Source organism: Nematostella vectensis, chromosome 11 (assembly GCF_932526225.1).
Source record: "Nematostella vectensis chromosome 11, jaNemVect1.1, whole genome shotgun sequence".
Taxonomy (NCBI): Eukaryota; Metazoa; Cnidaria; class Anthozoa; order Actiniaria; family Edwardsiidae; genus Nematostella; species Nematostella vectensis.
This window is the reverse complement of record NC_064044.1, coordinates 12891698-12904559: the sequence shown is the minus strand read 5'-3', so window position 1 is coordinate 12904559 and position 12862 is coordinate 12891698. Positions and strand designations below refer to the sequence as shown.

The 12862-nt window shown below is 37.6% G+C and overlaps 2 protein-coding genes across 2 annotated transcripts; both read left to right on the top strand.

Annotated features, from left to right (window-relative positions):
• The first annotated feature begins 36 nt into the window (after positions 1–36).
• On the top strand, positions 37–5998 carry LOC5511783 (translocating chain-associated membrane protein 1). The gene is made up of 11 exons (XM_001632113.3): positions 37–198; positions 319–382; positions 1573–1688; positions 1971–2087; positions 2687–2745; positions 2861–2945; positions 3333–3403; positions 3923–4033; positions 4148–4219; positions 4712–4783; positions 5114–5998. Exons 1-11 carry the CDS (start codon positions 76–78, stop codon positions 5340–5342), a joined length of 1119 nt encoding a protein of 372 aa, XP_001632163.2. The 5' UTR covers positions 37–75; the 3' UTR covers positions 5343–5998.
• Positions 5999–6706: 708 nt separating this feature from the next.
• LOC5511777 (proteasomal ubiquitin receptor ADRM1) lies at positions 6707–12357 on the top strand. The gene is made up of 8 exons (XM_032381145.2): positions 6707–6921; positions 7665–7929; positions 8474–8597; positions 9092–9261; positions 9763–9792; positions 10500–10660; positions 11395–11497; positions 12089–12357. Exons 1-8 carry the CDS (start codon positions 6727–6729, stop codon positions 12235–12237), a joined length of 1197 nt encoding a protein of 398 aa, XP_032237036.1. The 5' UTR covers positions 6707–6726; the 3' UTR covers positions 12238–12357.
• The last annotated feature ends 505 nt before the right edge of the window (positions 12358–12862 follow it).

The window sequence follows — 12862 nt, the reverse complement described above, 5'->3', positions numbered from 1 at the left end:
TCGCCAGATCGAGGCTTACCGCGGGGATCTTGGCCCAGATTCTTTTCATCCGAACGTTCTTTTCAAACGAGCAAGATGCCGGGGCGCCGAAACAAGAACAAAAATGCGCCGGTTTTTAGCCACGAGTTCATCATAACAAATCATGGAGACATCGTTTCCTGTGTCTGCATGGTCTTTATGATCGGTCTGATGTTTCAGGTAAAAATCGGGATGAAAATTCGGCCATTATGGATAAATTCATCATAGCGTCTTTGACAAACAACGAAATTGATGTGATCGTGTAGGTTTAAAGAAAAGCACTGTGTTCTTTTACTTTAGGTAACGTCCAAAGTTGCTGCTGTTTTTATAGCACCTCAGCATAATGTCTCAAGAAATCTGAACGGTAAGTTTTTTTAAATTTTTTTTGTTTGATACATCGAAGCTCTATGAAAACAGTATTTTTTGTCACACGTGAGAAAGTATAAGTTTATTGCAAATAACCGTAAAATGGTATCTTCAGGAAAAAACACTTTAATTATTTTTTCTTGTGATGCATCATTAAAAAGTTGCCAATTTCCCTCTAAAAATAATCCTGAATTAGCTCGAATGGCGGCAAAAATACTAATATTCTCTGTAATACAAGTTTTCAGTAAATATTCGTGGTCTTACGCTATTGGCTCTCGGCAATGGAGACAATAGAATTTTTCCCAGGGAGAATTTTGAGTGAATACTGACTTTAATATTGCTTTTATCATTCGATTCGTTTAAGAGTAAGCTATATGTACTAGATTTCTTTTATATCTTGAACTATTTAAAATACAAAATTGCATATTTAAGGCAATTTTAATATTCTAGTAACAATAATAAACAATATAGTCTAAACTGTTCTGAATTTCTAACAATATAATAGCAAGTATTCTCTTTAATTCTTGTCCAATCCTTCCAATTGATCTCAAAAAGAAAATCCTGATTTAGCAGTGTGGTGATGTATTTTCCAACAAAAACTCAAATCAAACAATGCATTTTCTCTGCTTTTGTGTACCTAGTTTCCCCATGCTTTTTCTATGACTTTCTTCTCAAGGCGATAACACAATAATCTTGCCACAAACATCATTATTTAGTTTTTTTTGTTGAGTCTACTGAGAAACTCTGTTTTAAAAAGTCAACAAATCTAGCTTATCTTTAAGTTTTATTCCTTGTGTTATGTAAATTCTTTTATTGTTAGAGTGTGATTGATTCTTAACCTAAGATTATAGGGGTTCTGTTTATGTTTTGTAAATCCAGAATCGTTATACTATATACTAAACTGCTGTTCATACCATTTCATACTTGTACAATAAGTCTGGATTTTGTGTCAAATCTTTTACTGCCACAAATAACCAATGCAATACAAGATTGTAAACAAGATTTTAAAAATTTCTGTAGCAATCAAAATTCAGTTGAATTAAACAATAAAAATGTCTCCATTCTATTGCTAAGACTATAGAATAAACTATGGTGTAAACAATAACTGTGTTGTAACAATAAGTGCAAACAATAACAGATAAGTGGCTGATCGACATCCTTTAACTTATTGCTTGTCTGTTTTTCCAGGAACTGATGCAGTAGTGACTTCTTATACTAATGGGCCCAAAGACTTCTGTACCATATTCTTTTATAGTATGGCCTGGATTGTCGTGCATGCCATTATCCAGGAGTACATCCTTGATGTAAGTCACCACTTTTTAACACCATACTGTTCTGTATCCAGCTTAGGACATTTTTCATGTTCAACAAATTCCAGACTATTCTTAAGGCGACTTACTACAGTACCAAAAGTTTGACACCTATCCATTTTGTGCTTTTGCTACACGGGTGCATTGCACTGATTTGTAGATATAAATGCACTACATTACCAAGGAAGTGTGAAACCCCAGTCAATTTTTATCTCTTAATTACAGGTCTTTGTTTCAGCAGACACTTAGAAGATTGTGCATTGTTCTAATTTCCAGAGAGTCATTCGTAAGCTTCACTTATCCAAGACAAAGAATACCAAGTTTAATGATTCAGGAGGGCTCCTTCCTTTCTACTTTGCCTCTGCAGCCTGGGGGCTAGACATTATGATGAAGGTGAAAAAGAAATTCTCATTGCTACAGTCATGCATCAGTAGAGGATCTAGGGGGAGAGTTTAGGGGGTTTAAACCCCCCTTTGGGCTGCCAGAAAACCATACGTAACAAACAAACAAAAATACCTCCTCCCTCCTTTGTCACTGAGCCAAACTCCCCCTTTAGCGAAAAGCTAGATCCGCCCCTGTGCATTCCCTCCCCTTCTACCTCCCTCCTCAGGCAAGTTAAATTTCTCTTTATTAGTAAGGTAAGTCAACAAAAGGTTGCAGCGTTACTTTACACTGCAGTGAAAACAATGTAGTTTCCCTGATGTTTCAAGCATTAGCCCTTCTTTGAAGCACAAAAGAGACAGTTTTACTGTGTAAATAAGAGAAGAACATGTCTTCAACTTTAGTAAATAGATAAGAATGCTGAGTGCTATGTTGCTTTCAATTCTTTGCCATTATGCATTTTAGTTATATTCCTGTTCTCCAAATCATTTAATGTTTTTCCAGCATTTTTTTTATCACTTCTGATTGAAACATTGATTGTACCTATATATATATGTCTGGTTTAAAATCGCAAAAGAAATTAATTTTATATTTACTTCACTGTTCTCCAGGAGCACTTCTTCCCTAACATTTCCAGGCTCTGGGAAGGATACCCTCATAATGAGATGTCGTAAGTGGCTTTTCTAAATATTGAGTTTTTAAAAATGCTCCTAATGAAACTGTTTTATTATTATTGCCCATTGTTACAATATACCCATTCTAAATTCTAGTGTTTTTTTTTTCAGATTTATGCTCAAGTTTTATTTTATCCTCCAAATTTCCCACTGGGTGCACTGCTTACCTGAGCTGTACTTTATGAAGGCAAAAAAGGTAAGTTTGAGATGCTTATTAGTATAGTATCAGGCGCAACTCAATATCTTTTCATCTCAACTTGTGGTCTATCAAACTGTGACAACTTGAGATTTCCTCGCTAACTCACATTTACTGTATGATTGTTTACTGCATGGAGCAGTCTTTGTATATCTCTATGGCAAAGGGTAACTTCAGGTGCTTAAAAATAAGCTCTCAAGGAATATTAAACCATCCAGAGTATTGACAATAAATCACACCAAAACTGGCAAATTAAATATCAATGAATTGTCCAGAAATCTTCAGAATAGTCTATAAACACCTAATGTACAGTAAGTCTTCAGACAAAAGATGTTTCATTGAAGGTGGTGATGGTAAGAAATAAATGTAATGCTGTTCTGCTTCCAGGATGAGATATTCCCCAAGGTCCAGCTCTACATAGAGTACCTTCTGTTCATCTGGGCAGCCTACATGTTGAAGTGAGTGCTGTACAGTATTTCATTAATTTAGAAAAACCACAGACAAGCTGTAGAAAACCAGATGGTCTACATAGCATTTTGAAACAGAGAAATACTGTAATCAAAGCAGATGAAGTTTAAAGTTTTGCCACTTCAAAACAGAGTGCTTTTATTAGTGAAAATTGTATCACTTTAGACTTCCATGCTTTAATTGTCTTCTGATTTCCAAAAAAATGTAATATCTTAAATCTATTTGTTATTTTATTTTCAAGTGAGAAGCACTTAACACCTATGTACTAGGCTAGAACTGATTTGTAGTACTTTTAAGTTTGAGTTTGTGGAGTTCCAAATACATAGCTGCCATTTTCAAGTTTCCCTTGAATTACCAGTAATAATTGTATCTTGTTTTCCTGTTACTTTGAAAACCTAAAACAGTAACTCAAACTCATTTTGCCACCCTTCAGAGTTTTCTTCAGTAGGGTCTTATGCTTATGTATACTGTACTTTCCACTTTTATTAATGTTTTCCTTTAACCTCCAGCTTTACTCATGTTGCCCTCTGCTGCCTCACCATCCACTATGCTGTGGAGTTTGTCTTCCACTTCATGCGCCTTATGAAGCTTAGTGGCAAGTACGACATTGCCAACAACATGTAAGTAGAGAAGATTATATAAATAAAACTTCTTAATATTGAGAAATATTTCAGTTTATGGTCACATTTTTTATATATCATGAACCATGGACAGCGTTTTTGTTCTTGATTCAGCTTCATCTTGTGGTCACTCCTTTTTGTTCTCGCTCGGCTCGCTATCATTGCTTTGACAGTTATGACTTTCTGGTAAGTTCCATAACAATGTACACTAATTTTAAGTATGTTGTGATGAGTGCAAATGCCAATTGTGAAAATCTTATGGCAGTTCTGCCTTTTGCCACTGTATGAGCTTGTTGTGGTTCTTTCTTTTAAAGCAGACATCACAGCTGAGTGAGGTGTTTTTTTCTTCTTAGCACCCCATCTACCTATCCTTCCTGTCTACTGTACTATATTGTACCACAGGTCCTTTTTGTATTTATGTACAGACTTCAGAAGGTTTAGTTTTCTTATCGTCTTTATTCTTGCAAATAACTTTTATACAAATACATCAGCAGTCTGTATATGAGAATTACCATTCAGCAATGTTTTAAAGAAAAGGTTAAGGTGCAAAGCAGCACCTTCAAAACATACAGCACTCTTGTAATATTCTTGTAAGACCACTCTAAGATTCCTCCGGGACAGAACTATTCGAGACCGCAGAACAAAGCATGAGCCTTGACTTCCTTATATATTTTATAGGTATGGCCTTCCTCGACTTGAGAATGCTGGTCTGAATGTGGATCTTGGAAACTTCAACAACCCAATGATAAGGTAAGAAGTTGGGTTTTGTCAAGTTACCCTAAACATATTCTTAGGTATTTATTGCAACTCTAGACTAGCTGTAAAGGGAAAAAACCTACATTACCGTTTCAGTGCAAAGACACAAAATATAACTGCTGTCGCATGATTTCTTCCATGAAAATCTGCCTTGTGTATTGTATAATGCGAACAGAAAAATGTACAGTCGATAATTTTCATTTTGCTCACTAAATTTTATTGCTTTGTTGGGGTCAGGCTGAGCATGGTGTGGTACCCGCCTCCCTCTCCCAGCCTCCTGATTGATTTGCCCTCTCCTTAGTTTCTCTGTTATATTGTTTCTAGGATTACTGCCATGGCTGGAGTTTTGCTCATGCAAGCTTGGCTGGCCTGGAACTTCATTTACTATCAAATCCGTCTGTGGCGCGAAAAAGTAGCTTCCTCGTCTTCCAAGAAACGTGAGCCTCGTAAGAAACCCAAAGCTGGCAAGAAAAAGGAAGAGGCAGTTGAAGAGGAAAGCGAAGAGGAATCCATGGATGAGAAAAATGAAGCAGTCAAGGTTAAGAAGTCCTAGGGTGAAAATAAAAGAAATAGGATGTTTATGTTATTCATGTTGCCTAACACAATTTATCATCACATAAAAACAAAAGCAAAGCCACAAGATTATGTGATGCTGTGTGAATGGAAATATATATAATATAGGGGGGACGTACTCCTACTCTAATAGAGTTGAACTATTAAATCAAGCTTTTATCTGTCTATTTAACCATGTTCAATAAGTCACATTTCTGTGTGCCTGTCACCTCTTACAATCTGGTTACTTTTCTTCTATTATAATTCGACCTAAAACCAAAGACAAGCTGCAGACAATTTAAGAAGTCTGCGTAGGTGTTGTGGATACAAGGACATGTCGTCATACGCTGTTGTATACCTTCAATAATAAAGTGCTTTAATGTCTGTACTCCATCGTATTGGCTATGAAATAAATATCTGTTTTCAGAGAGGGTTACAAAATAAAACTTGTGTTGATGTATTTCCTTTTTTTTCTACTGGATAGAAAAGCAGACTAACAGATTAGGGGAAGATTTTCCAGGTTTTTTCAGTTCAGCTGTAAGTCTTCCAAGATAGCAAATTATTTATTAGTTTTAAGTAAGGTACAAGAGTCATGCCTGTGTCCTGTATTGTAATGATCCCTTAGTTTGATGTGTATTAAAAGACAAATCATCAAAATTGGAACTGCTTGTCATTGTTTTTTACACATTTTTTTTTATAAGAACCCTTCTATTAGGATGCTTAACCAGAGATGTAATAGGCATCGAAGTACTGGTAATTTCCTTATAATTTAAAAAAAAATATGCCTTTCAACCTACCCCCCACCCCCGGCGCCTAAGAACCTGCTGTATATAAAAGGTACCCGCCTGGTCCAAATCGATAATTTCTTTCCCTCAAAGCTCATACGAAATGGCCGTGGTTGTATTTTACCAGGGGCTTATAAAATTGTATTCCCTGCTAGCAGAGGCCTCTTTTCGCTGTATTTCGCTGGGCTGGAGTTCACGAGGAAAAGCGAAATACAGAGAAAAGAGGCCTCTGCTAGCAGGGAAAAAACTGTACTGATTGTACATTAAAAAAATGACAGCCACCTTTAGTTTTCTTCTGATGATGTAAAATAGTTTTAATATCTAAACAAGGGTTTTGTTTAGATATAAATTAATTATGGGGCCTCTCGGATAAACTTTCCCATCAAAGTCCACAGAATATTTCTTCAAAATGTGAGCCTTCTTTTGATAGCTAAAGCTTTTTGTTAAGCTTTCTTTGTCGTCTGGCAAAATTTTAAGAAGATTTAGTGGTTGCATGAGAAACCACCGTTCCTACTGCCCTTGAGTGCGTCACAGGTATCCCATGCATTCCCCATGATGCATTTCGCACCTGAATGCTTTCGTCTTTGAATCATTTCCAAAATGGCGGCTTCTCTGTTCGGTCCAACTGCGCGTTCCTCATCTAAGAATTTGCTCGAGTTTCGAGCAGGGAAAATGAACTTGAAGGGTACCACAGTCACCGCGGATAAACGCAAAGGACAGGTGTACATTCATCAAAGCGAGGACTCACTTATGCACTTCTGTTGGAAAGATAGAACTTCAGGCAAAGTTGAAGATGTGAGTTTGTCGTTTTTCATCGCAAGACACTGTACATTTTAAATCTATTGGTTTTATTGTTGATTATTCTGCCCCGGTCACGATATCACCCACATTTTCGAGATCACTTAAGATATAAAATCTACGAGAACTATAAGAAACTACGAAATTCACAGAGAGGATTTCTTATGATTTTGCAATGTCTAAAAAAGAACTCTATAATTGAGTGGTGAATTTCGTTTAAAATTTATATATTTAAGCACTTTTCTAGAAGAAAATAAATGTATAAGACGCGTTGATTAAAAGGATAATTTGAATTGCACTGGCTTATGAGAAAGCTCGATATAGCTTTGAAAGTTTAGGACAAAAAAAAAAAAAATGATATGGTGCCAGTCAAAAGGGTATTTTGATAAATATGAAAATAAATTTGCTAAAGGAGAAAATTTTAATTTCTGGTGTGTACACCAAAATTTGTCATTTGAAATTTGTCATCTGGGTTTACATTTTCTTCTAAGATAATGTGACATTTTACTCATTAATTCTAATTCCCCCTTACCACACTAAAATACCACAAGTAATAGGAACCTTGCTGCTCAATCCAAGAAATCTGAACAAAATGGCAATGAAATTCTAAGCAAATTCAGTTGTTTGATTGTTTTATACTTGGTTTGGTAATTAATAAAATCACACTCAACAAGGGGGTCAGTTAAGGGGAGTTTAACATACTGTATGATGTATGATAAGTTTACCTTTAATTGTTTTAGGACTTGATCATCTTCCCGGATGACATTGAGTACAAACGTGTGAAGCAATGCACCACTGGGCGTGTCTACATTCTGAAGTTCAAGTCGTCGTCACGCAAGTTCTTCTTCTGGATGCAGGAGCCTAAGACGGACAAAGACGAGGAATACTGCACCAAAGTCAACAGCTTGCTGAATAACCCGCCCACACCAGGATCAACAAGTAGTGGTGGCGGGGGCCTGTCTAGCGGACTGGCGGCAGCACTAGAAGAGCAACTGGGTGGCATGGGTAAGAAAATACAAAAAGAGTCTTGGCAGATTAAATGGTATGCCGGCACCACGAGGCTGCCTTCATGTGTTATTCCAGGTTTTTGCAACTGAGATTGAAGGGGTATAAATCTAGATTTAACAGAGAACAGGCAGATTTGTTACCAGGCATTTATCATGGCGGTTTATCGCAGCAAGATCATTTGAAGCAGTACAGTATCCTTGGTTTACTGAGGCAACTGAAGCAAATATGAATTTATCATGTCTTTCTATGATGGAATACGTATTTATGATTTATTGTCTCTATTGATTTCTGGGTTTTTCTTCAAAATATTTTATTTTTAAACAGGAACTGGCACTCACTACTGCTTAAGGCAGGGAAGTAGGTATGGTTTAATGAGAAACAGGAGTTTAGCTTTTAAAAGGAACTACATTGTAGATTATGGTAAAAAAAAAAATCAGCTGGGAACTGGTGAAACATGATTTCAACTTCCCCCCTCCCACTTCCCCCTTCCTTTACAACAAACAATCCATGATATTGAGGGAAAGAACATGTGCTTTTCCAGGTGAAAGTCAGCTGCAAGGTCTTCTGGGTAATATGGACCAGCAGCAGCTGTTGCAACTGCTGAGTGGTTTTGGCGGCATGCCGAGTGGTAACAGTAGCGCCCCACCTCCAATGGCTTCGCCAACGTAAGTCCCAGTTCAATATCTATAATTTTTTTCCTATGATTTATTCAATATCTTTAAAAAAATTTTCTATGATTTATTTGCCACTAGTGGTGTTATGACTCACTTCTGTAAACTGATTATGGTCAGCTGGGGTGGGGGGGGGGGGGGCACCCTGTTTGAAGTGATTTGATTTGGCAGCAGAACAACAAATAAACCCAATGCCAGCGGCAAGGTTTTTAAAAATCCTTCATTATGATTGCAAAATCTCACACATTTTAACATCTGTAATATGCAATTGGTTGAGCTGTACTCTCTAGGTCTGTGACTGTCATGTTTAAGTCTTTTGTTTGCCTTACAGTACGTGAACTTAGTTTATAAGACTTGATTTTTGGCACAAGATGACCACAACTTTTGTTGGCATTCTCTACTCATATTGAAATGAGCTATGTAGCAAGTAGTTATAGCAAAGTATAATTTAAGTTCCTTCAGTTTCAACTGTTTAATTTGATTGGCAGTCCTACGCGAGTGCAGTCCTCTCCAGGGCCCAGAACGAGCTCTTCTGCGGCAGAGACTCCAAATATCCGCCCAGCGACAGCAGTGCCTAATGCCCCTCCCCCTGCCACGCCCCCACCGCGACAGGTGGTGCAGCTGAGTGACCTGCAGAATATCCTGTCAAATATCCAGGGTAAGCTACTGTATATCCTGTCAAATATCCAGGGTAAGCTACTGTATATCCTGTCAAATATCCAGGGTAAGCTACTGTTATATATCCTGTCAAATATCCAGGAAAAGTTACTGTATATCCTGTCAAATATCCAGAGTAAGCTACTGTTATATATCCTGTCAAATATCCAGGGTAAGCTACTGTATATCTTGTCAAATATCCAGGGTAAGCTACTGTTATATATCCTGTCAAATATCCAGGAAAAGTTACTGTATAACCTGTCAAATATCCAGGATAAGCTACTGTTATATATCCTGTCAAATATCCAGGAAAAGTTACTGTATAACCTGTCAAATATCCAGGGTAAGCTACTGTTATATATCCTGTCAAATATCCAGGGTAAGCTACTGTATATCCTGTCATCCCTTCCCTGAATAGGTGCCTATTCATTTCTTTTTCTCCTAGACTAGGTGCCTATTCAGTAACTCTAGAGATTTAACACTGCAATTGTTTGTTTTACAGCCACGCCTGACCAGGGGCAACAACAGGAAAGTATGTTGAGTATTAACAGAATGGAACATGGCCATAATTCTAAAGTTTTGTTACAAAGAGCCACATTACTCGCATCAACTTTTAATCATGGACCTTGGTAAAACGATGATGGAAATTACCTCTTTTTAAAAGATAGCAATTATATTTATATGTTGATGTAAGAGAGCCCTTAGTTTCAGAACAGGAGACAGAATAACCAAACATTTTTATTGTAAACAATAAGTCTTTGAGGCAGAGAATCCTGCCAAATTAATCTGCCAAGAGTTAATGCAAGAAGACAAAATGTTACTTTGCTTATTTTGCATTGGTATTTTTTTTAAAAATAAATTGTGATTAGCAAATTTGCAAGCCCAGAATTTTGTATGACATGTTTCACCTTTCATGGCGCACACAAGAAAACACAAGCTTAAAGTCGCATTGTCACCAGTTTACTTCTGGAGGTCCGACGGAAACCTCAACCGTTAAAAGACAAAAGAATCTATTAAAATCCGAGATATTTAATAGGCCATCCGCTCTAAATTATCAATCACATCCTCAAAGAAACTTCCAATAGACACACTGCTTTCAATATTTTGAAATATTTTTCCCGTTTTCCGTTAAAAATCATCGAATATTGTAACGTATTCGACCGGAAGTAGACTGGTGACAATGCGGCTTTAAAGCCTATTGTCATCTTGTTGTCTAAAGCTGGTGTATCTTATTCCTAGGTGTTGATCTGTCCAGGGTGTTGACACCTGAAGCCATTGGCCCCTTGTTGAATAACCCTGAGTTCCGTGAAGGCCTTGCCCCTTTCTTGCCCTCGGGTAGTGAGCTGCCCCCAGTGTCATCAGAAGTGTCCTCCACTCTCTGGTCTCCACAATTCCAGCAGGTAAGGGAGGTGAAGTAACAGGAGAGGTACGACTAAGGGGAGGAGAGAAGGGAAGACCTTTGAGGTGCATGAAGTAGTTGGAAGTATAGGATAGGTATGACTTAAGGTAGGATAGTGTAGGGAAGGCCTCAGGTCTCCAAGATTCCATCAGGTGAGAGATTTGCTTGAAGTAAGGGGAAGTGAAAGAAGAGGTAAAAGAGGGAGTGGCCTCTTGTCTCCATAGTTCCAGGTAAGAGAGTTGCTTGAAAACAAGTTACATAAAAAGGAGGGAGGGAAGGTCTCTGGTCTTCGCAGTCCTAGAAAAGTGAATAGGATGTCTCAAAAAGGTAAATTGGGAAGCAAGAAAGTAAATTTTGTGCAGGGAAGAAGAAAGGGGGATGAAAAAAATTATGTTATGTTCAGAACTGGGAATGTAGACATAAACACAATAAAGATGAATGAAAATGGGGGAAAGGAGCAATTTCTCTTCTCTGTGGTATGTCAGGGGAGCGAAGCTGATGAAAGCAGTGGTGGCTTCAGAGGGTTGGAGGGGCACCTTTTTAATTGCAGCAGTGTATTATTAAATTTTTAAGGAAAAAGGGGTGTAAATATTAAAATGTTTATATTAAGGTCACTAAAGTATTAATAAACAAAGCATATTGTCAATTTTAAACTTCTAACAGAACTGTCAATACTTTGTGCCGTTACATCCTTACATATTACATATTTAGCAAACTTGTCATGTCTTTTTTCAGGCTGTTGGGATGTTCAGCACTGCTCTTCAGTCAGGCCAACTTGGTCCGCTCATGTCCCAGTTTGGTTTTGGTGAAGATGTAGTGATGGCTGCTGCTCAGGGAGGTATGTGTTCTCTTCGTCGGAAATCCTTTAAGTCCATCGTGTAATACTGGATATCCTCCAGCCGAATTAAAAGGATTAGCTAGGGGAATGTGAGCAATAGAGCATTAGGAGCACTCAATGTTGAACAATTATTTTTTTTAATGAACACACATTAATTGATCGAACAATAAAATTGGCTAAAGTCTAAAAAAAACATTTTTTTGGTTTGTGGGAGAGAATGAGTGGGAGGCATTTTATTTTGAAAATCCACCCATCTGCACAAGGTTTTGCTTTAGTCCAAATCCTCAGCGCATGATAGACACCATGATCCTTTATGTTTTGAGAATCCAACAATCTGCTATATCTTTTTTTTTTAATCCGTAATCCCCATATCATTTTAGGCCCGGATCTGCCAATCTGAATCCCACCCTCTTGTGATAGTGATTTAGCTGTCGACTAATAATACACTCTTACATCTTGTTTTCTTTATGCTGGTTTAACTACTACAGTTCGACTATTACAGTGTACACCTTCTTTCACAGGTTTATGAAAACCACTCTTATGTCTGAAAATAAAGCATACTAATGATATTGTGAACACTGTCCGTTTCAGACATGGACCAGTTTGTGCAGGCCCTTCAGGCGTCCTCACGCCCCACCACTGCTGGGAGCACTAGTGCCGAGAGCTCACGTGCACCCTCCGCTGCCGAGGAGAAGCCAAAGAAAGACGATGATGAAGATGAACACATGAGCCTGGATTGATTATGCTTCCTTTAGGACCTTGTAACCAGCTTGATATTGTAATGAATGCTAGTAAAAAGAAGAGAGACTTCTGAAATACTGTATGTTGAATGCTAGTTCAATAAAAAGAGTCCTCTAAAATGTGCTGAATGCTGTTCCAACATGTAATGGGCCTTCAAATATTGGGTTGGGGGCAGGATAGAGTTGTTTTCAAAATCCTGTGCAACAAAATGTAATTGTTAAAGTGTAATAGTCAAGCCAGAACAAAAGATAACAAAGCCATTACAGTGTTTTAAGACTAAATCAAATAAATAGTATTTCACTGTTTTTTTGAAACCACTCTACATGATAAAGAAAATTTTGTTGGCCCAGCCACACACGACTGGTCATTTCCTTATAATTTTTTTTTAAATATTGGTGGGGCACATTCCCCAGGAGTGATACCTCCATCCTAGTGCAGCATAACAGTGCATGCTAGTCCAATAGAGACGCCCAAAATGAGTTATATGCTAGTTCAATAAAGATGAACCTCTTTAAAGCCGCATTGTCACCAGTTTACTTCCGGTCGATTACCTAACAATATCCGATTATTTTCGACGGAAAATGCGAAAAATATATTGAAAGCAGTGTTGGAAGTTTCTTTGAG

Bases quoted from the DNA above. Each gene is read 5' to 3' on its own strand.
- LOC5511783 (XM_001632113.3), top strand. From the start codon at position 76: ATGCCGGGGCGCCGAAACAAGAACAAAAATGCGCCGGTTTTTAGCCAC. The intron at 2,088-2,686 runs GTGAAAAAGAAA...ACTGTTCTCCAG, and splicing joins GGCTAGACATTATGATGAAG to GAGCACTTCTTCCCTAACAT. The intron at 2,946-3,332 runs GTAAGTTTGAGA...TTCTGCTTCCAG, and splicing joins ACTTTATGAAGGCAAAAAAG to GATGAGATATTCCCCAAGGT.
- LOC5511777 (XM_032381145.2), top strand. From the start codon at position 6,727: ATGGCGGCTTCTCTGTTCGGTCCAACTGCGCGTTCCTCATCTAAGAAT. The intron at 7,930-8,473 runs GTAAGAAAATAC...GTGCTTTTCCAG, and splicing joins AGAGCAACTGGGTGGCATGG to GTGAAAGTCAGCTGCAAGGT. The intron at 9,793-10,499 runs GTATGTTGAGTA...TCTTATTCCTAG, and splicing joins CCAGGGGCAACAACAGGAAA to GTGTTGATCTGTCCAGGGTG.